Genomic DNA, 25174 nt, shown 5'->3' on the forward strand with positions numbered 1-25174 from the left:
TCCCCCATCACCACCAAATCTTGGGCTTTGGATGATTTTGTTAGTTGTTTAAAAAAAGCCTCATCCACCTCTTCCACTTGGTTAGGTGGCCTGTAGTAGACTCCCAGCACGACATCACCCTTGTTTTTTACCCCTTTTATCCTAGCCCAGAGACTCTCAACACTTCCATCTCCTATGTCCATCTCCACCTCAGTCCAAGTGTGTACATTTTTAATATATAAGGCAACACCTCCTCCCTTTTTCCCCTGTCTATCCTTCCTGAGCAAACTATACCCATCCACACCAACATTCCAGTCGTGTGTATTATCCCACCAAGTTTCAGTAATGCCAACAATGTCATATTGTATTTATTTATTAGCACTTCCAGTTCTTCCTGCTTATTACCCATACTTCTTGCATTTGTATATAGGCATCTAAGATACTGGTTTGATCTTGCCTCCCAGCTTTGCCCTGACTCTCCTTCCTCTCTGCCATTATAGCCCGTGCTCCCTCCTGTTTCCGACCCATCTCCAGGTCTTCTTCCCCACTTACCTGTGGGCTTTGCTCACCTGTCCCCGTCGATCATTTCCTGATCACTTTCACTCCAACTGCCTTCCACTTTCAAATTCTCAACCGGTTCCTCCCTATTGGTCATAATCAAATCTAGAACAGCCTCTCCCCTAGTAGCTTTCTCCACCTTCTGGAATAAAAAAATTGTCTCCAATATCTTCTAAGAACTTGTTGAATAATCTGTGCCCTGCTGTGGTATTTTCCCAACAGATTTCTCCCCCCACCCCCGCTTTGCCACTCTGGCCGTGCTGTTTTTGTTTTGTTTTTTTCCCCTGCTTTGCCACTCCGGCAGCCCCCTCCTCCCCTTTTTTTTTGCTTGGGGTGACAAAAAAGCCAGAGCCGGCCCTGGCCTTCACCACAGGGGGCCGATGTTCAGGGCGTGGTGGGGCTAGTTGCCGTTGAGGAACCGCACGGTGCGGGCCCACAGCCCCGATGCCCGGATGCGGTAGTGGACGCGGCCATCCCGGTCGTCGTAGACGTTGATCTGGTTCCCCCCAGCCCCCGCGGAGAACCTTAGTGCCTGCCCAGCGCAGTCCACCACCATCCTGGCGTCGTCTTGGACGCAGAACGGCTCCTCCGTGAATTTCTGCACCGCGAAATCCAGGCAGCCTCTGAGCTCCTCGGTCAGCGCCCCCCACGCCTGGAGCCGGTGCCGCACCATCAGCAGCTTGTCCACGCTCAGCGGCTCCGGGCGCACGGCCAACCTGGCCAGGTACAGCTCGGCCGTCCGCACCTCCACGCTGTACCGGACGCGGTGGCGGAGGAGATAGACCGAGATCTCGCAGTCCCCCTGGCCGGAGAGGAACTCCAGTGCTCGCCCCGCACACTGGATGCTCAGCCGGGCGTTTGCCTGGACCGCTGGTGGCTCCTTGCTGAACTCCTCCACGGCCCGATCGAGACAGGCCCAGAGCTCGCTGCTCGCCTCGTCCAGGCCCTGCAGCCGGTCCCGGTGCCTCAGGAGGTTGGCGATGGTCAGAGGCTCCCGGAAGGACAGCAGGGCAGCGATGTGGAGCAGGGCGTCCCGGAGGAGGGTGAGGATACCCTTGGGGAGGTTCGGCGGACGGATCATCAGAGCCGTGGGGTCCCCGGCGCTCGGGAGGGAGAGGCCCAGCGTCTCCTGGTGCAGCATGGGAGCAAGGATGCAAAGGACGATGGAGACCAGCATCATGGCCAAGGCCACCATGAGACACTTTCGCAACAGGTGGCCCATCTGCCTCCTGACCCAGTCCAGGGGCCACCGGAGGAGCCAGTTAATGGCCCAGCTGTAGCTGATGGTCAGTGGATGAGCCATGGACCTCCAGTCCCTGCCCCACAGCTGGCTGGGTGAGGAGTCAATGCAACTCAGTGTCCGGATGACCAACTCAGCATGGCCTGGCCACGGCCTGAGCCCTAAGGAACGGGGAGGAGACTGGATCAGTTCAGGTGCCCCTCACTTCTGCCCCACAGCCCACTGCTAGCCCAGCCCTGCCCCCCAGACCTGCCGGTGCCCCTCACTCACAACCTGCAGCCCCCTGCTAGCCCAGCCCTGCCCCTCCCAGCCCTGACAGTGCCCCTCACATCTGCCCCACAGCCCACTGATAGCCCAGCCCTGCCCCCTCAGCTCTGCTGGTGCCCCTCACTCCCGACCCACAGCCCCTGCTAGCCCAGCCCTGCCCCCTCAGCCCTGCCAGTGCCCCTCACTCCCAACCCACAGCCCCCTGCCAGCCTAGCCCTGCCCCCTCAGCTCTGCCGGTGCCCCTCACTCCCGACCCGCAGCCCCTGCTAGCCCAGCCCTGCCCCCCACAGCCCTGCCGGTGCCCCTCACTCCCGACCCGCAGCCCCTGCTAGCCCAGCCCTGCCCCCCCAGCTCTGCCGGTGCCCCTCACTCCCGACCCGCAGCCCCTGCTAGCCCAACCCTGCCCCCTCAGCTCTGCTGGTGCCCCTCACTCCCGACCCGCAGCCCCTGCCCCCCAGCCCTGCCCCCTCAGCCCTGCCGGTGCCCCTCACTCCCGACCCACAGCCCCCTGCCAGCCCAGCCCTGCCCCCTCAGCCCTGCCGGTGCCCCTCACTCCCGACCCACAGCCCCCTGCCAGCCCAGCCCTGCCCCCTCAGCCCTGCTGGTGCCCCTCACTCCCGACCTGCAGCCCCTGCTAGCCCAGCCCTGCCCCTCCCAGCCCTGCCAGTGCCCCTCACATCTGCCCCACAGCCCACTGATAGCCCAGACCTGCCCCCTCAGCTCTGCTGGTGCCCCTCACTCCCGACCCGCAGCCCCTGCTAGCCCGGACCTGCCCCCCCCCCAGCTCTGCCTGGGCTGCAGTTGGGAGTGAGGGGCACCAGTGGATCTGAGATGGGGGGGGTCAGTGATATTCCTACCCCAGCACTTCCAGTGTCTGCTGTTCTCTCAGCACAACTTGGTTCTCTGGCTCTGGCTCTGCTGCAGGATGAATTAAAATCCCCCCCCCCCCCCCCCGCCACGTCTCCTGTTAGTTTCAGTTTCATTTCTTCCTCTGGAGCCAGAGATATGGGGGGGGGGGGGCAGGAGGCAGCTGGTTCTGGTCTGTCCATCCTCTCCCCCTTGTGATCTGTGTCTGCCCCTCATCGCCACCTGCCCAGGGGGCCCTGCCCCCTTTCCCGGGGGGGGATGTCCCAGACTCCAGCTCCATCTGGCTCCCCTGCGATTTTCCATTCACAGGAGATCTGGCTTTTTTCCTAATCCAGTTTTGATCTGATCTGGAAAACGACCCCCCGTGGGCTTTCAAATTCCCCACAAACCGCAGCCCCTCAAAAGTTTGAGAGCCAAAGGCCCTGAACGGCGGGACCAGAGCCCGGCTGAGGGGGGTGAACGAGCTTTCCCGGGACAGGGAGCCGGGGAGGGGGAAAGCTTCAGGCCCAGGCTGTATTTACGGTACATGAACGCAGCCCCTCTGGCCAGGAGCCCGCAGACCCCGCTGGGTTTGCCCAAGTGATCGGCTTCGGCTGGGGTCGGGTCACAAGCGACACTCATTCCTGTTCTGAACTTGTTACAGGGGATGGACCAAAATATCTGGACGCTGATATTTTAACTGCATCGTTCCGTGTATTAACCTTAACGTGGGATTGTGCAGGTTATATCCTGGGCTCCCCCAGCCCTGCCGATGCCCCTCACTTCCGACCTGCAGCCCCTGCTACCCCAGCCCTGCCGGTGCCCCTCACTCCCGACCTGCAGCCCCTGCCCCCCCAGCCCTGCCGGTGCCCCTCACTCCCGAACCGCAGCCCCTGCTACCCCAGCCCTGCCGGTGCCCCTCACTCCCGACCCGCAGCCCCTGCTAGCCCAGCTCTGCCGGTGCCCCTCACTCCCGACCCGCAGCCCCTGCTAGCCCAGCTCTGCCGGTGCCCCTCACTCCCGACCCGCAGCCCCTGCTAGCCCAGCTCTGCCGGTGCCCCTCACTCCCGACCCGCAGCCCCTGCTAGCCCAGCTCTGCCGGTGCCCCTCACTCCCGACCCGCAGCCCCTGCTAGCCCAGCTCTGCCGGTGCCCCTCACTCCCGACCCGCAGCCCCTGCTAGCCCAGCTCTGCCGGTGCCCCTCACTCCCGACCCGCAGCCCCTGCTACCCCAGCCCTGCCGGTGCCCCTCACTCCCGAACCGCAGCCCCTGCTACCCCAGCCCTGCCGGTGCCCCTCACTCCCGACCCGCAGCCCCTGCTACCCCAGCCCTGCCGGTGCCCCTCACTCCCAACCCGCAGCCCCTGCTAGCCCAGCCCTGCCCCCCCCAGCCCTGCCAGTGCCCCTCACTCCTGACCCGCAGCCCCTGCTACCCCAGCCCTGCCGGTGCCCCTCACTCCCAACCCGCAGCCCCTGCTAGCCCAGCCCTGCCGGTGCCCCTCACTCCCGACCCGCAGCCCCTGCTAGCCCAGCTCTGCCGGTGCCCCTCACTCCCGACCCGCAGCCCCTGCTAGCCCAGCCCTGCCGGTGCCCCTCACTCCCGACCAGCAGCCCCTGCTAGCCAGCTCTGCCGTGCCCCCACTCCCGACCCGCAGCCCTGCTAGCCCAGCCCTGCCGGTTGCCCCTCACTCCCGACCCGCAGCCCCTGCTAGCCCAGCCCTGCCGGTGCCCCTCACTCCCGACCTGCAGCCCCTGCTAGCCCAGCCCTGCCGGTGCCCCTCACTCCCGACCCACGGCCTCTGCTAGCCCAGCTCTGCCGGTGCCCCTCACTCCCGACCTGCAGCCCCTGCTAGCCCAGCCCTGCCGGTGCCCCTCACTCCCGACCCGCAGCCCCTGCTAGCCCAGCTCTGCCGGTGCCCCTCACTCCCGACCCGCAGCCCCTGCTAGCCCAGCCCTGCCGGTGCCCCTCACTCCCAACCCGCAGCCCTGCTAGCCCAGCCCTGCCGGTGCCCTCACTCCCGACCCGCAGCCCCTGCTAGCCCAGCTCTGCCGGTGCCCCTCACTCCCGACCTGCAGCCCCTGCTATCCCAGCTCTGCCGGTGCCCCTCACTCCCAACCCGCAGCCCCTGCTAGCCCAGCCCTGCCGGTGCCCCTCACTCCCGACCCGCAGCCCCTGCTAGCCCAGCTCTGCCGGTGCCCCTCACTCCCGACCCGCAGCCCCTGCTACCCCAGCCCTGCCGGTGTCCCTCACTCCCGACCCGCAGCCTCTGCTAGCCCAGCCCGGCCGGTGCCCCTCACTCCCGACCCGCAGCCCTCTGCTAGCCCAGGTCTGCCGGTGCCCCTCACTCCCGACCCGCAGCCCCTGCTAGCCCAGCTCTGCCCCCCACAGCCCTGCGGTGCCCCTCACTCCCGACCGCCAGCCCCTGCTAGCCCAGCTCTGCCCCCCACAGCCCTGCGGTGTCCCTCACTCCCGACCCGCAGCCTCTGCTAGCCCAGCCCGGCCGGTGCCCCTCACTCCCGACCCGCAGCCCTCTGCTAGCCCAGGTCTGCCGGTGCCCCTCACTCCCGACCCGCAGCCCCTGCTAGCCCAGCTCTGCCCCCCACAGCCCTGCGGTGCCCCTCACTCCCGACCGCCAGCCCCTGCTAGCCCAGCTCTGCCCCCCACAGCCCTGCGGTGCCCCTCACTCCCGACCCGCAGCCCCTGCTAGCCCAGCTCTGCCGGTGCCCCTCACTCCCGACCTGCAGCCCCTGCGAGCCCAGCTCTGCCGGTGCCCCTCACTCCCGACCCGCAGCCCCTGCTAGCCCAGCTCTGCCAGTGCCCCTCACTCCCGACCCGCAGCCCCTGCTAGCCCAGCTCTGCCGGTGCCCCTCACTCCCGACCCGCAGCCCCCTGCTAGCCCAGCCCTGCCGGTCCCCCTCACTCCCGACCCGCAGCCCCTGCTAGCCCAGCCCTGCCGGTACCCCTCACTCCTGACCGGCAGCCCCCTGCTAGCCCAGTCCTGCCGGTGCCCCTCACTCCCGACCCGCAGGCCCCTGCTAGCCCAGCCCTGCCGGTGCCCCTCACTCCCGACCCGCAGCCCCCTGCTAGCCCAGCCCTGCCGGTGCCCCTCACTCCCGACCCGCAGACCCCTGCTAGCCCAGCTCTGCCCCCCACAGCCCTGCGGTGCCCCTCACTCCCGACCCGCAGCCCCTGCTAGCCCAGCCCTGCTGATGCCCCTCACTCCCGACCCGCAGCCCCCTGCTAGCCCAGCTCTGCCGGTGCCCCTCACTCCCGACCCGCAGCTCCTGCTAGCCCAGCTCTGCCCCCCACAGCCCTGTGGTGCCCCTCACTCCTGACCCGCAGCCCCTGCTAGCCCAGCCCTGCCCCCCTAGCTCTACCGGTGCCCCTCACTCCCGACCTGCAGCTCCTTCTAGCCCAGCTCTGCCGGTGCCCCTCACTCCTGACCCGCAGCCCCTGTTAGCCCAGCTCTGCCCCCCACAGCCCTGCCGGTGCCCCTCATTCCCGACCCACAGCCCCCTGCTAGCCCAGCTCTGCCGGTGCCCCTCACTCCCGACCCGCAGCCCCCTGCTAGCCCCGCTCTGCCGGTGCCCCTCACTCCCGACCCGCAGCCCCTGCTAGCCCAGCTCTTCCGGTGCCCCTCACTCCTGACCCGCAGCCCCTGCCAGCCCAGCCCTGCCCCCCCCCCCAGTTCTGCCAGTTTTCTGACTTTAAACCAAGCCTTGTACGGCAGGATAATGTTCAGCATTATGCCAGGGTGGACAAAGACTCTTTCCCTGACCTGTGTATTAGATGGTTTTGCTATCAGATTTAATCCAACACGGACATTTGAATGCGGGGCGGGGAAACGTTGTTCTCTTTTCTGTTCTTACCCTGGGGGCCGCCCTGAACTGGACTGAACTTGCTGGATGCCAGACAGCCATGAGCGGAAGGAGGGGTGAGGACAGGGGAGTCCCTGCTGGGAGGTGTGGAGTCTACCTAAGGGTACGTCTACATTACCCACCGGATGGGCGAGTAGTGATCTATCCATCGGGAGCCATTTCTCACGTCTAGTGTAGACGGGATAAAATCGGTCCCCAATCGCTCGGCCGTCGGCTCTGGAACTCCACTGGGGCGAGAGGTGGAAGCGGAGTCCACGGGGACCCCTGGGTTGCTGGTGGCTCAGATTCCCTCTCCCTCCCAGCGCAGCAGCCTCTCCGTCCCACGCGATTCTTCTCATTGCCGGCGGGGGCGCCGGGGGCCAGGCAGAGCTCCGCAGCTTCGCTTAGCGCACGTGGCACGATTCCCGCGACGGCCGACAGCAGGGCTTCTGGAGCAGAGGTGAGCTGGGGGGGGGAGCTGCCACGGGGGGGGCGCCTCAGGGAAGGGGGGAGCTGCTACGGGAGGGGGCACCTCAGGGCGGAGCTGCCACAGGGCTTGGGGGGTGCAAGGTGGCAGTTTCACCCAGGGCGTGAAACTTCCTTGCACCGGCCCTGGGTGTAGCCAAGTGCTAATCCAGTCCAGGAGTCCTGGCTCCCAGCCCCCTGCCCCCCTGCCCTAACCCACCAGGCCCCACTGCCCTTCCAAAGCTGGGTTAGAACCCAGGCGTCCTAGGGATACAGCTCAGGACCAGATTTGGATCTCAGTGACTCTGGTGTAAATCCAGAAGCCAGTGGAATTGCTCCAGTGGAATTACGGGTGAAATCAGACCCAGCGATTCATTTTCCACCAGCTCCATTCCCCCAGCGAGGCTGAGTCCTCCACACACTCATCTCAGCTGTGCCTCAAAGGGAGATCTCAGACCCCATGACCTGTTTCCTCTCCCACTTTCAGAGCTTGTGAGTTTGTTACCAAGTTTCCATCCATTCCCATCAGCCAGCAGCACCTGGAACCAGTGCGAGGGACCAATGGATCCCTGTGCCTCGATTTCCACCCGCCCGGAGGTGCTGAGCGTGGAGAACATCGCCAAGGTGCGGATCAGTTGGCGTCTCTGGGTGGCCTTTCTCGCCCCATGCAGGAGTGTCTGGAGCACGCGCTGCTGACGTTCAGCCGGGAGGTCGGCTACCTACAGGAGAAGACCCGGCTGGTGATCCACTGCGAGGGGCAGGAGCTGGTGTTCTTCTCGGGCCAGGGCAAGAACAACATCGAGGTCTCCTACATCCAGGGGGTGCCCCACTATTGAATGCAGCTTCCCCAGCAGAGACGTCGCCCAGCGGGATCTTGGTGCTGAGCCTGGCGAACCTGGGCAAAGTGATGGTTTCAGGCCCTGGCCGCAGGGCTTCGGGCTCTGGCCATGGGTCCTGTCTCCTGGCCGTGGGGCTTCGGGCTCTGGCCATGGGTCCTGTCTCCTGGCCGTGGGGCTTCAGGCTCTGGCCCTGGGTCCTGTCTCCTGGCCGTGGGGCTTCAGGCTCTGGCCATGGGTCCTGTCTCCTGGCCGTGGGGCTTCGGGCTCTGGCCCTGGGTCCTGTCTCCTGGCCGTGGGGCTTCAGGCTCTGACCCTGGGTCCTGTCTCCTGGCCGTGGGGCTTCAGGCTCTGGCCCTGGGTCCTGTCTCCTGGCCGTGGGGCTTCAGGCTCTGACCCTGGGTCCTGTCTCCTGGCCGTGGGGCTTCAGGCTCTGGCCCTGGGTCCTGTCTCCTGGCTGTGGCGCTTCGGGCTCAAGCTCCCTTCTGCCTCTTCTGACTCCCCCACCCCATCACCCCTGACCCCGCTGCCTGCCCCAGATCTCCATCCATCCCCCCGTTGCCCCTGGCCCCACTGCCCCCCCACACCTCCATCCATCCCCCTGTCACCCCTGGCCCCACTGCTTCCCCCACACCTCCATCCATCCCCCTATCTCCCCTGGCTCCACTGCCTCCCTCAGACCTCCATCCATCCCCCTGTCACCCCTGGCCCCACTGCCTCCCCCCACACCTCCATCCATCCCCCCGTCACCCCTGGCCCCACTGCCTCCCCCACACCTCCATCCATCCCCCTGACCCTCCTGCCTCCCTCACACCTCCATCCATCCCCCCTGTCACCCCTGGCCCCACTGCCTCCCCCCACACCTCCATCCATCCCCCCGTCACCCCTGGCCCCACTGCCTCCCCCACACCTCCATCCATCCCCCTGACCCTCCTGCCTCCCCCACACCTCCATCCATCCACCTGTCACCCCTGGCCCCACTGCCTCCCTCACACCTCCATCCATCCCCACATCGCCCCTGGCCCCACTGCTTCCCCCACACCTCCATCCATCCACCTGTCACCCCTGGCCCCGCTGCCTCCCCACACCTCCATCCATCCCCCTGACCCTCCTGCCTCCCCGACACCTCCACCCTTCCCCCTGGCCCCACTGCCTCCCCCCCATCTCCATTCAACCCCCTGTTGCCCGTGGCCCTGATGCCTCCCTCAGAGGCCACCAAAAAATGTGTTGTGAGAAGCCCTGCTCTGGAGTTACAGCAACATCAGAGTTCAACCCTGAGCCCACGGACATTTCAGGAACTGGCTTTTCTTTTCCTCTCTCCTGGCCGTAAAACCTCAAGAGACAAAATCGCTGCAGCCAGCAGTGTACAAATGTGTGCATCATTCGGAAACTAAAAGTAAACGTCCTGTGTTCTGGGTGCAGCTAAATCTTCTCCGCTGTCTGTGATTCTGGGAAGAGAGGGAAAGCGCAGAGCGTGTCTCGTCTCTTCGGATCGTCCCCGGCTGGGTGAGTAGTGAGATTTCTTGCTTTCTCGGTCTTTGTCTTTCCTTCTCGATTCTGCTTCCAGCTGACCTGAGGTGCGTTTCCCGGTGGAACAGGCATATACGTCTTGCAAAATGTATGGTCATTGATGATTCCCTCCTTAAAACGTCAAATCAGGGAGCCAAATCCTCGAAGCTAACAGCTGCTGTCTTGGTCGATGGCAGGGATCCAGTCGGTAACCTCCAGAGCGAGGCTGATGTACCCCGAGAGCTTGAAGTGAAGAACCGTCTTCTACAGCAGGGAGCCGAAGAGACAAGGTAGGTGAGGTAATATCTTGTATTGGACCAAGCTCTGTGGGGGAGAGAAACAAGCACTTTCGAGCCACACCGAGCCCTGCTCCAGGTCTGGAGATGGAACCAGAGACTCTGAACTTCTTACAAAGCTGGTTAAGCATCCGTGTTGTGAGGGCGTTTCTTCAATCACAGGCAGTGGGTATCACAGGCCAGGGCAGGCTTAAACCTCCCCTAACCCAGGTCGTGGCCCCACTCATGCTCCCCCTCTCCCCCGAAGCCAGCGGGGGCTCGGCTTGGGCCGGCAGCCGAGAGCTTGGGGCTCAGATGGCTGGTGGTTTGGGCTGGCCGGCAGGCCAGGGTGACTCAAGCCAGTGGGTGGCCTTGGTTTAGGGCGGTGCTTGGGGTCGTCTGGCCCCCGGGTCAGGGCGGTTTGGCCAGGGCTCCTCCGGCCATGAGGGTGGGGCCTCCAGGCTCTGGTGGAGGGGGGGCTTGGGTGGGAGGAGCAGGGCTAGAGAGACTCGCCTCCCCCAAAAGGGAGTTCTCAAACACCTCCCATGGCTTTGGGGGTGACGAAGAGATCACAGCTGAATCGATCGCTTTGTGAAGAGCGTTCACCCCCCGGTGATGTTGTTTTTGTCTTTTACCCTCTGTGAGTTCACTCGGGAGTGCGGTGATTGTCTGGTGGTTGCGGCATTGCATGCCCTGGCCGAGGTACCGCAGGTTTTGTGGTAGGCAGGTGTGGGACTCTTGGATCCTTTAAGGTGTGTTGTGGTGTGGGGGGGGGAGGTACTGCTCATCGAAGCAGTGGAGATACAGCTGCAGGCTTTGCCTCTGTTGTCCTGACCCAGAAGTTGATGGCAAAGTTTTAAAGATCCAGGATCACCATCTAAGAAACGTGCACCCAGGGTATTACAGAGCTGGATTCCCTTGTACCTGGGAAGCGGATGGGATGTGAGCCGATCTTCCAGGCAAAGCTGACATGCGTGTGCCTCTCCTGACTCCATGAATTCTGTTTTCCCCGCTGGTCTCTTTGGTCTGAAATAAACGTGCGTTGCACTCCAGTGCTTACGAAAGACCAGCACCCAGCACCCTTGCTACTAGGGTTCACTTCCCCTTCCCTTGGTTGCTGAAGAAGCAAAGCGCACGTCCACACTGAGCTTGCAATCCCCAGGTAGCGAACAACCCCCGCTCATGATGGGTGCTCGTGTCATGTGAGCAGTCATGGGACAAGAGGGAAGGTCCTCTCCTGGGTCAGTAACTGGTTCAAAGACAGGAAGCAAAGGGTAGGAATGAATAGTCAGTTCTCAGGATGGAAAGAGGTAAACTGTATATTCCCACGGGCCATTCGTAATGATCATGCATGCCCGTGTCCCAGCTGCTGTCCTCCAACTTTGGGTAATTGTTTCCTGCCACCTTGTGTTATTGACACTCGCACAAAGCCTGTGCAAATTAGGTATCAGCTCTCAAGAGCAAGTGGAGAATCCTGATCTGGTGAAAACTCATATTGACACCGGAATAACGACCATGTGAGGCAAGGGGAGACTCAGCCTCCTTAAGGACAAGAGAAATATCATTTCTATTCTTTTTAACTGCGTTGCAATTCCGTATGGTTAAAGGTTTTGGCCTGTAGCCCCACCTGAGCCCTCGACTTCCACCCCACATCTCTGCTGGTGCCCCTCAATCCAGAACGGCAGCCCTCCTGCTATCCCAGCTCGAGGTGCCCCTCCCAGCTCTGCCACTGCCAGCTCCATTCTTGTTAACACGCTCACCCTAGTGCTCCATTTCTGAGCTGTCGTGAGCAGGGACGATTTCCCTCCCCAGAACATATAACCGAAGTCTGTCTCCTGCAGCTCTGGGTTCTTCAGTAAACTCTGAAGTGGCAGGAATTCAAACTCAACTCGTTCTCTGGGAAGTAGCTTTGCAAGTCTTGCAACATCACTTGGCCATAAGTGAATTGTTCCATGACGGGTTGATTTTGTTTTTGTTTTCAGGCCCAGCTGCAGCAAGGTGGGATCCCCTCGGTTAGTGAGCCAGAGTCTGAGTCAATTAAGACGGGGCCAACATGGGTTCTCAGTTGGGCAAGACCCATCAGCTGAGCACTGGTAGCCTGCGGGAGGTGAGGAGGAAATGGAGTCCAGCGACATGATGAGCGAATCGCTTGACAAGATCTTCCAGTGTGCGGAGGAGCATTTCGCCAAGGAGCCCGACTGCGTGAAGAACAACGCCAAGATGACGCTCCACTGGAACGGGAAATCGCTGGTGTTTGTGTCCGGCCGAGGAGTATGCGAAATTAATGTCTCGTATAAACAGGGCTCTGGGAAACCCAGCTATAATGTCACCTCGCATAGCTTGAATATCTTTCTAGGGAGGATATCAGCTGGCCTGAGGGTCCTGAGCCTCGCAAACCTGGAAGGAGCCCGGAGGAGCCTGGATTTATGGGAGGAGACACCCAAGAGTCTGAAAACCTGCTTTGACTGCGCCATCTGGGGCTTCCGGAAGGAGCCCGCGTGCGTGCAGGAGAACGCGAAGCTGGTGATCCATTGCAGCAGGAGAAATCTGCCGTTCATCTCTGGGAAGGGCGAATGTGAGATCAGCGTGTCCTACAGTGATGGGAAACCGGTCTACACCGTCAAGGAGCCCACGGGGGAGGTTTACCTGGCACGACTCGGCACCCGCCCTGCACCTCTGAGCGTCTCGAGTGTAGTGAGGGCTCGCAACACGTTGGAGTCCTTTGGGGGATGACGCAGGAGCTGAGGGGCTGCTTTGAATATGCTCTGGAAGCGTTGGAGGAGGCACCTAAGCGTGTTCAGGAGAATGCGCTGATGTTGCTCGATACCACCAGAGGCAGGATGATGTTCAAGTCTGGGAAAGGGGAGATTACAATCACCGTCTTCTCCATGAACGGGGAATTCACGCATGACGTCAAAATGCCCAAAACCAACCGCCCGCCGAGAAAGTGAGAAGGAAAAGAAAAGAAAATTGGAATTTGCCAAGAGGCTTTGCCCTTCAGAGCAGGATTCAACCTGAGAGTATCTTAGCTGGATCTAGTGTCGCCAACTTTCTCCATTTCATCGCCATATTTTGTGTTATGCTCAAAGCCCCCAGCTCCAAGAGTCAAGGGATTTCCGGAGAATCTCAGCTTTCATTTTTTTAAAAATGGAGGTTGCGTGGAAAAGCCAGAAAAGTGACACTGAAAATTGCAAAACCAGGCAGTAAATGAGCTGGATGAAACGTGTTGTTGTTGTTGTTGTTGTTTAAAATCTCACCATTTTTAAGCCAGTCTCATGCTTTCTGGGTCCTGATTCGTGATTTTTGATCACTTGGGCTTGGCAAGACTGGGACTAAAGGAGAAACCAACACTTTTCCAAGGATTCCTTCACATCCTCCAGCTCCACGTGTAGAGATGGTTGAAGTTTTTTATAGAGAAACTTTTTTTCTAACCTCGACAAATATTTTTTTCACAGAATCCAAAAGATTTTTCCCAAAACTTTTTTTTTTGAGGAATTTGTAGGAAATTAATTGTACATGAACTTAAAAACACACACAAACACACTTTCTTTCAGTTTTCATTTTCCATTTGTTTTTGGTCACCATAGTGTGATGCAGTGCAGAATGAAATTGTGACCTCTACATCTAAAAGAGGACAGGTCTACATTAGCTCCATGATTCGGGTTGGTCCAAGATTTTGTTTTGTTTTTTCAGTCACCTTTGCCTGAAAACCAAAAATGAATTTTGAGATTGACACATTTTCAGTTGTTAAAGTGAGTTACCCATTATTCAAGTAGAAGAAAGAGGTGTGTTGAACGAACCCAAGTTAATTACCTTCTGTTACGAGCTTTCACTGGAAAAAAGTGTGTTTTTACACCCGAATAGCAATTTTAATGTAAACTCTTTGGGTATGTCTAGACTACCCGCCGTATCGGCGGGTAGTGATCGATTTCTCGGGGATCGATATATCGCGTCTCATCTAGACGTGATATATCTATCCCCGAACTAGCTCCCGTCGACTCTGGAATTCCACCAACCCAAATGGCAGTAGCGAAGTCGACAGGGGGAGCCGCGGACGTCGATCCCGCACCGTGAGGACGAGAGGTAAATCGATCTAAGATACTTTGACTTCAGCTACGCTATTCACGTAGCTGAAGTTGCGTATCTTAGATCGATCCCCCCCAGTGTAGACCAGCCCCTAGTGATGTCAAAGGTGATAGTTTTTACCTTGCCATAAGAAGTTTAGGTGAACCAACATCCCCGCGTAGTGATGCATAGACAGATGGAGCTGGTTGGACAGACAGACAGAGCTGCAGCTGGATGTTTTAACTAGCTGATTACTGAGCACATTCTTCAAGATCAGCTTTAAGATTCTTTTAACATCCCATCTTAGTGAGGCAAAGACAGCTTTTAGGGTGGAGCATAACATGAAACATCCAAGCCGCTGGATGCTTCTTAATGACTCATGTTAGGAAAACACAATTAAGCCACGCTAGCCCTGTTAAAATCTTTGAGAGAATTGCTTGCAGCTTTGACTCTATGCACCCATTTACCTATTATTGAAATCCTTGTACTGGCATGTGTACGTATATTTACACCCACTTAGCTTTGAAATAGATTATCTGCTGAATATTGTCATGCTCTGCTTGGTTTGCAGGAGGCTAAGAGGAAATGAAAAGTGTGTGGATGATTTTGAAAACATCTTATCTAGCTGCCTATGCAACTGCACCATGGTTTATATGACTTTGAAACAATGACGTGTGCTGATGATGGGAGAATTTTAACAATAAAATTGTCCTACAAATATGATACCAGCCCTTTTTCCTGTCAGATTGTTACTTCTTAAAATTATTCTGCACTTATAACAACTTGCTTAATAAAAACCACAATAACTCTCTACTGATCAGAGCTTTCATGACTTTCATTTCTTGAGAGTGTGGGGTGGGGAGTGGGTTGTCCTTATGGTAGCCCAGATTTTGAAGATTCATGGTTAAAAATTGGCTATCAAGAAAGAAAATAAATCAGGGGCATGCCCTTTCTTGCTTTTTGTTAATGGCAAAAGAAATGCAAGAGCTTTGTGACGGGGTGTATTAGGCTCGGAGGTCCTACCGCACCACATGCCAGGAAAAGAGCAGTAGAATTGAGTCCTCCAGGCGGCCTAGAGCAGCTGCGGGGAGCAGCCAATCAGAGAGAGGCTGCAGGGAGCAGCCAATCAGAATCCAGCAGGCTCATATAAAAGGAGCTGCTAACGAGGGACGTTTCAGTTGCTGGCCGGAGCCAGAGGAGCAAGGAGTGTGCCCCTGGCTGGCTGCAGGGACTCAAGCAGGACTTCAGCCCCAAGCTAAGGGTGAAGGTGCTGGGATCGCGGGGAAGTGCCCCAGGGAACAGGAGCAGCAGCAGCAAGAGATAAAAGGGACCCAGCGGGTGGTGGCTGTTTGTAGGGTCCCCAGGTTGGGACCCAGAGCACTGGTCGGGCCAGGGTCCCCCCGTACCAGCTGCTGGATGAGAAGGGGGGTTTAAATGAGCCTGGAGAGGGTGCTGAAGACCCAGAAGAGAATCAGCCTAGGTTGGACATGGACACCCCAAAATAGGGCCGAACTGAAGCAGTGGCTTGGTGGGAGAGCTGGGGTCAGCCGAGGCTTGCCAGGGAGGAAGCCCCGGGGATGCTGCTCCACCCCAGAGCATGGATCCTTCAAGAGCCAGCCCCGCCGGGGGCTGAGGATGGAGCTCAGAGGCCGGGCTAGAGATGCTGATGGAGGATACGGTGCTAGGTGCTCACAAGAAGCGAGTGGTCCTCACTGCGGGCTTCCTGTCTCCTTCCTTCCTCCTCTGCTCCCTTTTTAATGGGTTCCCCCCTCAGGGTCCCCTCAGCTTCTGAGAGGGGATGTGCAAGGGCAGGTGTGTGTGTGTGTGTTAAACATCCCAGTTATCAACAGATCCTGGCACCACGGCGACCGGGCCGCTGAGCAACCAGGCGCCACGGCGACCGGGCCTCTGAGCAACCAGGCGCCACAGTGACCGGGCCGCTGAGCAACCAGGCGCCACGGCGACCGGGCCGCTGAGCAACCAGGTGCCACGGTGACCGGGCCGCTGAGCAACCAGGTGCCACGGTGACCGGGCCGCTGAGCAACCAGATGCCATGGCCACCGGGCCTCTGAGCAACCAGATGCCACAGCGACCTGTCCAAGAAGGAGCCGGGCCTATGAGATGCCGGGGAAGCAATGAGGAGCTGAAAATTCTTACCCAGGCCCAGACAGAGATGGCGCGAGTCTCTCCTATTTGGGGGCCTTATTTGGGTCTGGCTGGGGGCTTGGCCAAAGTGGGGGCCAGAGGGGCCTGGCTTGGGGGGGAGGGAAGTTTGGCTGGAGTGGGGGTGGGGTAAGGGGTCTGGTTGGGGGAGGGGTTGGCCAGAATTGGGGGGAGGGGACTGGCTGGGGGGCTTGGCTGGGGGGTGGGGGGCAGCTGGAGTGGGCAGATGGGGGCTTGGCAGCAGAGGTGGGGGCGAGGGAGCTGGATTGCGGGGGGCTTGCCCAGAGTGGGGAAGACCAGGTGACAAGCTTGGGGGAGCTTGGCTGGAGGTGGGCCCCTCGACCCCCAGATGTGTCTGGAGTCGTGGGTGGTCATTTATGGGGTCCCTGTAGCCACAGTCAGAGTCCACGGAGGGTGAGTCGTCAGGGTGGCTTCTTTGCAAAAGGCCACGTGCCCTGGGCTGGGTCGGGAGAAACCGAGTCACGGGAGGAGAAATCAGGCTGGGTTTCCCCCCGGCTCTGAAGCATTTTTGCAGCAGGTCAGTGCTAGTGTTCACTCTCCACCAAGGAATCCCTGGCGGTGTTTGTTACAGAAAGGGGCAAGTGGGAGGGAAAATTCATTTCTCTTATTTTAATTTGATGCTTTGAATGTTGTGAAATAGCAAACTATGTTAGCGAAATCCTATGAGCCAGTTTGAGTCACGAACTCGTCTCTTCGTTCAGCGTGATGAGGGGGAAACAGTCGTCGAGATTTTGCTGGCCTCGGTTTTGCATTTTTCGAGTAACAAGGCTTTTTGAATCTATCTTCTTAAACTGTGTGGTGGGCTGACTAGTGAACTGATTTCAGCAGAGGATGCGGAAGCCTCTGTCTGGATTCCAGGTGGAAATTTCTACAAGGAAGAGGAGGGAAGATGATGTTTCCTTGCTTTTGACTCAGCCGAGAGTATAGATTTTGGTGAGCAAAGACGGAGATTCAGGTAAACTCCACCTAAGGTCTGGGAACCCTGAATTTCTTCTCTCTGTGTTTCTGTGGGGACTGACCTGGCTAGATTCAATTTGGTTTCTTTATTTACGTTCATGTAGAACAGTGACAATAATGTAGGTGGATTATAAAGTGGCCACATTACGTTGTAGAAAAATTAAGTGATTATTATGTTTCTTTCTCATTACAAGACTTTATAAAGTTAGTACTTAAGAATTAAGTTCTTTCCTTTTGTTCTTTGTCTGGATTTGAATGCGGGGAGGCTGACCCTGCGCGATCCTTGCTCAAAACCCTCAGTGACTGAATTCTGGGTCCCCAGGTGTTTTTCCATGGGAGGCGTTTTTAGGGACAAGGAGAAGGGCAGCGTAAGCTCCAACCTAGTGGTAACCTGTGGCCCGCAGATCCCTGGGGGCCAGCAGACTCTGCCTAAGGTTTCCAGAGGTGTCTGCACTTCCATTTGGGATTTTTTAGGGGTCTGCAAATGAAAAAAGGTTGAAACCCCCACCAACCTAGCCCACCCAAAGGTCACAAAATCTAGTGAGCGATTTGTGCTGACAGCAGCAGAGGGTGCCAAAGACCTCCCTCTTCGGGCACCGCTAGCGGGGTGCGCCGTGGGCCTCATTTTAGTGGAAATCCAGGCTTTTCCCGTTCTCCGATTTTCACCAGAATCAACAGGGTCCTGCCCTCCATGCCCAGAATGTTCCCTGGGATTTGGGAGTGGATCGGAGGCAGTTTTCAAAAGTTATGTTGCAGACAGAGAGAGAAAGGCTATCTGGTTGGTCAGGGCTTCCCTTGGCCAGCTCCCTGGCTCTAACCACTAGACCCCTCTCCCCTCCTAGAGCTGGAGATAGAACCCAGGAGTCCTGGTTCCAGGGCCCCGCCCCAGATAACGGCGAAGGCTGCCCATTAAGACCAGACAGCCCTGTTCACTAACCAGACACAGCTAAGAAGGGGACAGGCACTCCCCGTAACATACCGCCAGAAAGCAGGGTCTCATTGTTACAGCCTCCTGGTTTCTCTCAGGCTGTGGGGTGGGAGTTTGCTGGTGGGTGCTGCCCCTAGCACGAGGGTGTTATTGTTCTTCTCTGAGCCCTCATTTAAAGTGTCACACTTATTCTATTAATTGGGGGACGGGGGCTGGTTCCTTCCTTGCTTGGATTGACAGCTCCTACCAAACTGTGGTTCCCAAACCCCACCAGTACTTGGTGATAACTCGCTGGCTCTGCGTCAGAGACCAGCAACATTGCGAAGAATCAACAGCTGCATTTTTAAGCAGTTTGCCGATCTCCTTGACTCTGCGAACAGCGGAGAAGCGGGATGAATTTCTGAAGCACGTAAGACTGCTCGCGACTCAGTATTCAGGCTATTGGGATCAGCAGGGAAGATTGTGTTGTTCGATTCATTAGCCATTTCCCTTAAAGCTTATAATCTCACCATTAGTATTAACAATTCAGAAAATGAGCAGCAAAATAATCCACCCACTTTCTGTTATTGGTGCACTAGGCGTTGTCTTGTCTTTGTCTAAGTTTGTTAATGCTCTATAGAAATCTCTCCATCTCCATGCATGCCTGACTATCTACCCATCCGCTCCCATCTATCCATCCTCACACATATGCATCCAATTTGCCTATTCTGGAATATCTCCATAGGCAGATGCTTTCGGGAATAAGCGTGTCCTGTTCCAGTTTGAAAAGTGGACAAATTAAACACAAACGAGACTTATTCCAGAATAAGTATCCCCAGACAGAATTACTCTAGAGTAGTTATTCCGCTTTACATCCTATGTTGGTCTGGAATAATTTTTATGGAGGAAAGAGACAACCTAAGCTATTGTCATGTACCCAGCTTTCCCAGTTCCTTCCATTTTTAGGGACCAGAACCCACATCTGCAGAGCTTGGGGAGGCTGATAGTCCCACACTGCCATCAGGAGCCCCTGTAACAGCACAGTTAGGGAGCAGTGTGCACAGTAGGCACTGCAGGAAGTACCGCCCACGAGACCCAGAGTGACAGCAGGTCACTGATTGGCCAAGGGCCCCTACTTAACGACAGGATTAAGCCCAGGAAGTGGTTTGAGCAACCGCACAGCTTGTGGCCTGCTGGGCTTTGCCTCATCTCCTGACCTTTGGTCTCTAGCTCCAGCCTGACTTGACCCTAATTCTTCCCCCTGGATTCTAACCTGGTAGCCGGCCTCACTCTGACTCTTGTTTATGGGACCTGGCCTTGCAATTCTTCCACCTCTGCCCTGGTGACTCCCGTCCATGTGGGGAGACCTCAGCCCAGTTGTGACCACTAGGCCAGACCGACTACGCCCTGGTCACTTACACCATCCTTATATGTACTCATGTATCTATGCTCTGCTCTGTCTGTCACACTCTCTTTGTATCTTTATATATCTAACTCCCTCTATCTCTTAAATTGTCCCTCTCTCCGTACGTATCTAATCTCTCACTCTGTTTTCATATCAGTCTATCACAGCGTCTCCACACCAATCTATCTGATCACTGCTGTTCTCTTCCTCTCTGTCTATATCAGGCTTTCATTATCTCTCATTTATTGCACCCTCCATATTATTCATTTATGCTTCTTTGTGTCTTCATACCTACATCTCACATTCTCTTCATATCGATCTATATCCACATCCTTGTAGCATCAATCCGTCCTTTTCACTTACGCTCTTTCAGGTTTCGCTTTTCTGCCCAGTATAGGTTTCTTTTGTTTCTTTCAAGTAAAGGCTTTTTTCCTTTAATTGTACATGCGAAGTAGCTGGAACAGTACGAAAGAGCAAATGGAACACGTGTGTGGAGCTGTGGATTGCACGAAACTAGGTATGTCCCCAAATCACCACCTGTCGCTTGGTCAATACATAATTACCATGCTCAGAACGGAAGAGGGTGTGTTGGATTTTTGGTGCACGACTGGCCATTGCTTCTACGGCAAGGAATTTTGTCGCGTACAGGTGCCAGATGACTAGCCTTGGGAATAATGTGTATATGTTTTTGTGATATGCATTTGGAGCTGTTACAGCACCTCCTGAAATCAACAGACCTCTTGGCATTTGCTTCACTAGCTCAGGTTTTCCAAACCTTCTGTCACTTTTGTGGCTCTCCTCTGGACTCTGTCCAGTTGATCCACATCTTTCTTTTAGTGCGGTGCCCAGAACTGGACACAGGACTCCAGCTGAGACCTTGTCAGCGCCCAGCAGGGCTATGATCTCCTGTGTCTTACATTGGACGCTCCTGTTAATACACCCCAGAATATTAGGGGTTTTTTGCACCTACATCACGTCGTTGGCTCGTATTCAATGTGTGATCCACTATAACGCCCAGATCCTTTTCTGAAATACTTCCCCCTAGCCAGGCATTCCCCGTTTTGTATTTGTGCTGGATTCTGTTTATTCCATTTCTAAGTATTGAGCCACTAGTCGTCTCATTCCCATGGCTTTCTCAGCTACCGTAAGAGCTAGAAACTTACTTTGTACTTTGAAGGGAAGCTGAGATTCTCAGCTCGCTGATAAATGGCAGGAAAACTCCTTCTATTGTGACAGTTGTGATTAAATCACAAGAGTTGGCAGCACTAAATTTGTCTGGTTGGAGACGGAGGATTCAGTGGTTGGTGGACGTAATGTTCTAAAGCCAAGTGTTGTTTAAGGACGTTGCCTAATTTTCTGATAGATCATCATTTGGCAAATGAAGACTGGGATTGTAACAAGAACTATGAACACCTTATTCCTGGCTACCCAGGCCCACCATCCTGGCACTTTGACCACGTACTGAACGAGCCCTGTGTGGTCGGGATACACGTTGATTTCATTCTCCCCTTTTCCAGAGAGGAAGACCATCCTCGTTCCCACGGTGCTGATCACCAGCCGGGCGTTGTGCTGCAGGCACACCGGCTCCTTGGGGAATCTCTCCAGGGTGAGATCAAAGCATTGTCTCAGCACCTCAGTCATCTTTCCCCCGGCCTCCAGCCGGTTCTGCACCTTCAGCAGGTTCTCAACACTCAGCTGGTCCGGGTGGGAGCGCAGCCGGGATAGATACACGTCCATGGTTGGCTCTTTCACGTCATACCGGGGTTCCTCGTTGAGGTAATATACGTAGATCTCATGTTTCCCATCTCCGGATTTAAATTCCAGCGCGGTTCCTCTGCACTGGATCAGCATCTGGGCGTTGTCCTGTATGCTTGGGGGTTCTCTCATGAATTCCTGCAGGGTGAGGTCCATGCAGGCTCTCAGGTCCTCAGTCATTTTCCCCTGGGCTTCCAGTCTGCCCTGTGCTCTTAGGAGGTCGATGACACTTAACGGTTCTGGTTCTCCAGCTTCATAATTCACTGTCCCATGGGGAAAGAAAAGTACCGCGAGCCCTATTGCTGTAGGCAGCAGTAACAGCACCAATTTCTGATGTGTTTGGCTCAACAGCAGTCTCCAGACCCACTTGACCACATCCTTCAAACCCCTGGTGAAGGACAGGAATACCGGCCAAATCTGAGTTCGGATGCAGGGCGCCAGGATGTTCCAGGTTCCCCACAGGAAGTGAAAGATCAGCCTCACGCAGCTTCTCAGCCCCAAGTTCATTCTGGTTTCCCCGGTTCCTCACGGCCCAGCTCACGCTCTGTTGCAATTCCTTAGACCTGGAGACAACGCAAGGGACAAGGGTCTCAGTTTGAGGGCAGTGAGGTCGGTGAATGTCACAAAACTTGGACCCGGTGAGTTAAGCATGATTTGTAATCATGGGTGCCTGCTAGGTGGAGCTCTTCCATATAGGGAATCCCCACAACATATGGGCACAGCTGTGGGTGGGGGGAGGCCAGGGCTGGGCTGGCAGGGGCTGCGGGTTGGGAGTGAGGGGCACCGACAGAGCTGGGAGGGGCAGGGCTGGGCTAGCTGGGGCTGTGGGTCGGGTTTGAGGGGCACCAGCACAGCTGTGTGTGGGACTATCCAGGATTCGAGTCCCTGCCTGGGTGGCTAAGCACAGGATGATTCTTCCTCACACGTAACCACAACCTTCCGCGCCTCCTCTGCACCTCAACTGAAGCCGTCTCGGTAGCACGTGACACTCGCCAACTTCACCCCAGGGGTTCTCATGGCCACCGCGCGTCCCCAACTGCTGATGTTCCCAGTGCCCAAATCCCCCTCACCACAGCCTGTCTGAGCCTCCCACCTGTAATTCCAGCTCCTGGAGCCGCCTGCTGGGTCTGTGTGAGGAATTTTTCGTCTCCTCTGTCTTTGGACGCAGGGTCCCAGCAAAGAGGCCGTGTCCCTCCATCCCCAAGTGCTCTTCCGTCCTGGGACTGGTGTTTCCAGCTGGAACATAAGGGAACATGGTTCTGAGAAGGGCCCTGAATTTAGACTCCTCCTCCCCATCCTTCCCAGCTTCCCTGTGCTCTCCCCATCTCATGCCTCCTCCGCGGTGACTGACTCGCCACCGAGTCCAAAGTCCTTTGCTTCTCCCACCCCCTGAGTTACTAAACAGGCCACTCACTTGGACTCTGATGCCTAAGGGCCTTTAAAGATCTGTCCCAGAGCCTATGTCCAACGTAGGGTTGCCGGTTTTGGTTGGACATATTCCTGGAGGTTTCATCACGTGACATCATCTTTCATTAAGTATCAGAGGGGTAGCCATGTTAGTCTGGATCTGTAAAAAGCAACAGAGATCCTGTGGCACCTTTAAGACTAATACATCTAATTAAGACCACCTTTAAGACTAATATCAATACATCTGTTAGTCTTAAAGATGCCACAGGACTCTCTGTTGCATCTTTCATTAGAGTCTGTAGGACAATCCGGAGGGTTGGCAATCCTGCGGGCAGCCAGAATGGGACTGGGGCCCATCGGGCGGCCGGAACAGGCCCGGGGTCTTAATTTAGCTCGTCCTACAGCTGGTACAGCCCTTCAGCCAGACTCTTACCCCTCACACAACTCCTCAAACTAAGTGTAAGGCTCACGGAGAAGCAAAGACATTCGCCTGCAATAGGAACTCCCTGCTCCTGGTCCCTCCCTCCAGCTGAGGCCTGTTCGTGGCGACAACACGGAAAGAGGGGCAGAAACACGTTGAACGTTCAGAGCTGTCTTGAGGTGATGCTGAACGTGGCTATGCCCCGAGGCCCCCTGAGCGGTGGGACAGGATGGCAAAATGGCTCCTCTCGTCCATAGGCTTTGTGTTCCCGGCTCCCACGGGGCTCAGAGTGCAAGGGGTAATTCAGGCCACAGAACGAGTTAGCCTGTTCTCAAGGGGACACGGGGATGAAGGGACACGGGGACCATGGCAGAGCTGAGCTCGGACAGCCGGGGCAGACACGATGAGGAAAGAAAAAGGAATGTGACCTACCTGCCAGGTTTGGGGAAGCGTCTGGGGGGGAATTGTCCCAGCTTCTGTCCCCTGCTTCACAACAACCGATGCTTTCACTTTCTCTCCAAATGTCAAGCTGCCAGACCCTTATTTATAGCTCTGAATAACACAGGCGCTGACTCCGGTTACCGTAATCGGAGCTGGGGGTTCCCCGAGCCAAACGGGCTGGGAGCCCACCTCAAAGCTACCTGAGGGAGGGAGGTGGGATGTGAGAGGGTGTGTGTATTGGGTGTTTAAGACACACACACACACACCCAGCCAGCCAGCCAGCCAGCCAAGTACTCAAAAATCACACAGACCAACTTGCTGGCATGCAGCAGACACAGATCAACACACGTCGCTCACTCACAAAGCCAATACAAATTACCCCCCATGCACCCACACAAAATTTCAACAGACACAATGAAAACATATACAAAATGCACACAGATGACACATCTACACAATCACACATGCAACAGAGACACAGATCAACACACACACACACACACATCAACTATGCAACATATACACAACCATCCACAGATAACAAGATACACACTGCTGAGGCGAACTCAGAATTCACATGGCTTAGCACACACTCACACAAACCCAACTCTTAGCTTTCATTTAAAACACTTCATCTCTGGCCTTCGTGGTGACGATGAAAAATTCAGACCTGTATCACTGAGGCTGTGACATCTGTCTGACTCAGCAGGCAGCCTGCAGTAACATGTCTGAAGGCTGTGAGCTACCCCGATTCACTTCAGGAGGATGTTAACTCTGAAACCTAATGGCGACTATTTATATGGTTTGATTGTTAACTATTTTGCTGTTGTTCCAAGCAGTCAAGAAAGGGGGATTAGCTTATTCTAAAATCTGCACGATCTTTTATGAGAGACTTCAGGGTGGCGCTTGGGTGGTGGGTGGAGTTGAAATTGTGGGCGGAGTTCTGTTATCATTGGGGACAATTACAGGGATATCCAGTGGCCAGGTGGCTTTCATGACGCAAAATACTATTTATCCAGGACAAGAGCATTGCAGAGAAAACTGATCCTAAAACAATGAACAGTTTCTTCATGTGCCCAGCTTACCAGGGCTCCTGAGCGATCTAGAACATAGACTCCTAGAAGATTAGGCTTGGAAGAGACCTCAGGTCCTGCCATAAGGCCTACTTGTGGCAGTCACAGTGTCACGCCCATCAGTTCCCCGTGAGGTCTTTCTCCCTGTCATATTTAGATCCTTTCAAGTCCCCTCTCATCTTAAACTTTTTGAACCAGGTCACACCAACCTGGATTGTTTTTCCCCAAAGGGATGAAACTTCAAAACTCTTCTTCTCTGCATTGCTTTGGCATTCAGATCCCTCTGCAGAACCGTGCAGGAAGCCTGGAGCCATGAAGACAGCCAGTGACAAACCCAGCAAGAGGCACCGAACCAGCCCTAAGCCAAGGGAACTGCGGTTTTGGCATCTGGGTAACCAGGAAGGTGTTGTAGAAGCTGTTTTGTTGCTGCCTGGGTGTCCCTAATAAACCCCCATGTGACGAACTGGGAATGTTCGTAATGTTTGCTCTGAATACTGTGTTGGTGCCTCAGTGTCCCCATGGCAGTTCTTCAGTATCTGGCAGAGCAAAGGGCCAGTGCACCTAAATGCCTGACACTCTGTATCCTGGCAACTGATGGCCTGGGCCCCTCCCCTGCAAAGGTACCAGCTGAAGGTGTTGGAGACGTCAGGTGACCTCAGGGCCCGGGAAAGGAGCTGAGCAGAGAGGAGGGGCTGGAGGGGTTGTTAGTCTGGAGCTGGCTGGGGTC

General features: G+C 56.5%; 1 protein-coding gene across 1 annotated transcript; it reads right to left on the reverse strand.

The window, feature by feature from the left end:
• Window positions 1-937: 937 nt before the first annotated feature.
• On the reverse strand, window positions 938-24970 carry LOC115643925. The gene is made up of 6 exons (XM_030547931.1): window positions 24045-24970; window positions 23366-23574; window positions 22520-22672; window positions 22199-22341; window positions 19646-21668; window positions 938-1938 (listed from the first exon to the last, which is right to left on the reverse strand). Exon 6 carries the CDS (start codon window positions 1838-1840, stop codon window positions 938-940), a length of 903 nt encoding a protein of 300 aa, XP_030403791.1. The 5' UTR covers window positions 1841-1938; window positions 19646-21668; window positions 22199-22341; window positions 22520-22672; window positions 23366-23574; window positions 24045-24970.
• Between the last annotated feature and the right edge of the window lie 204 nt (window positions 24971-25174).

Source organism: Gopherus evgoodei, unplaced genomic scaffold, assembly GCF_007399415.2.
Source record: "Gopherus evgoodei ecotype Sinaloan lineage unplaced genomic scaffold, rGopEvg1_v1.p scaffold_78_arrow_ctg1, whole genome shotgun sequence".
NCBI lineage: Eukaryota > Metazoa > Chordata > Testudines > Testudinidae > Gopherus > Gopherus evgoodei.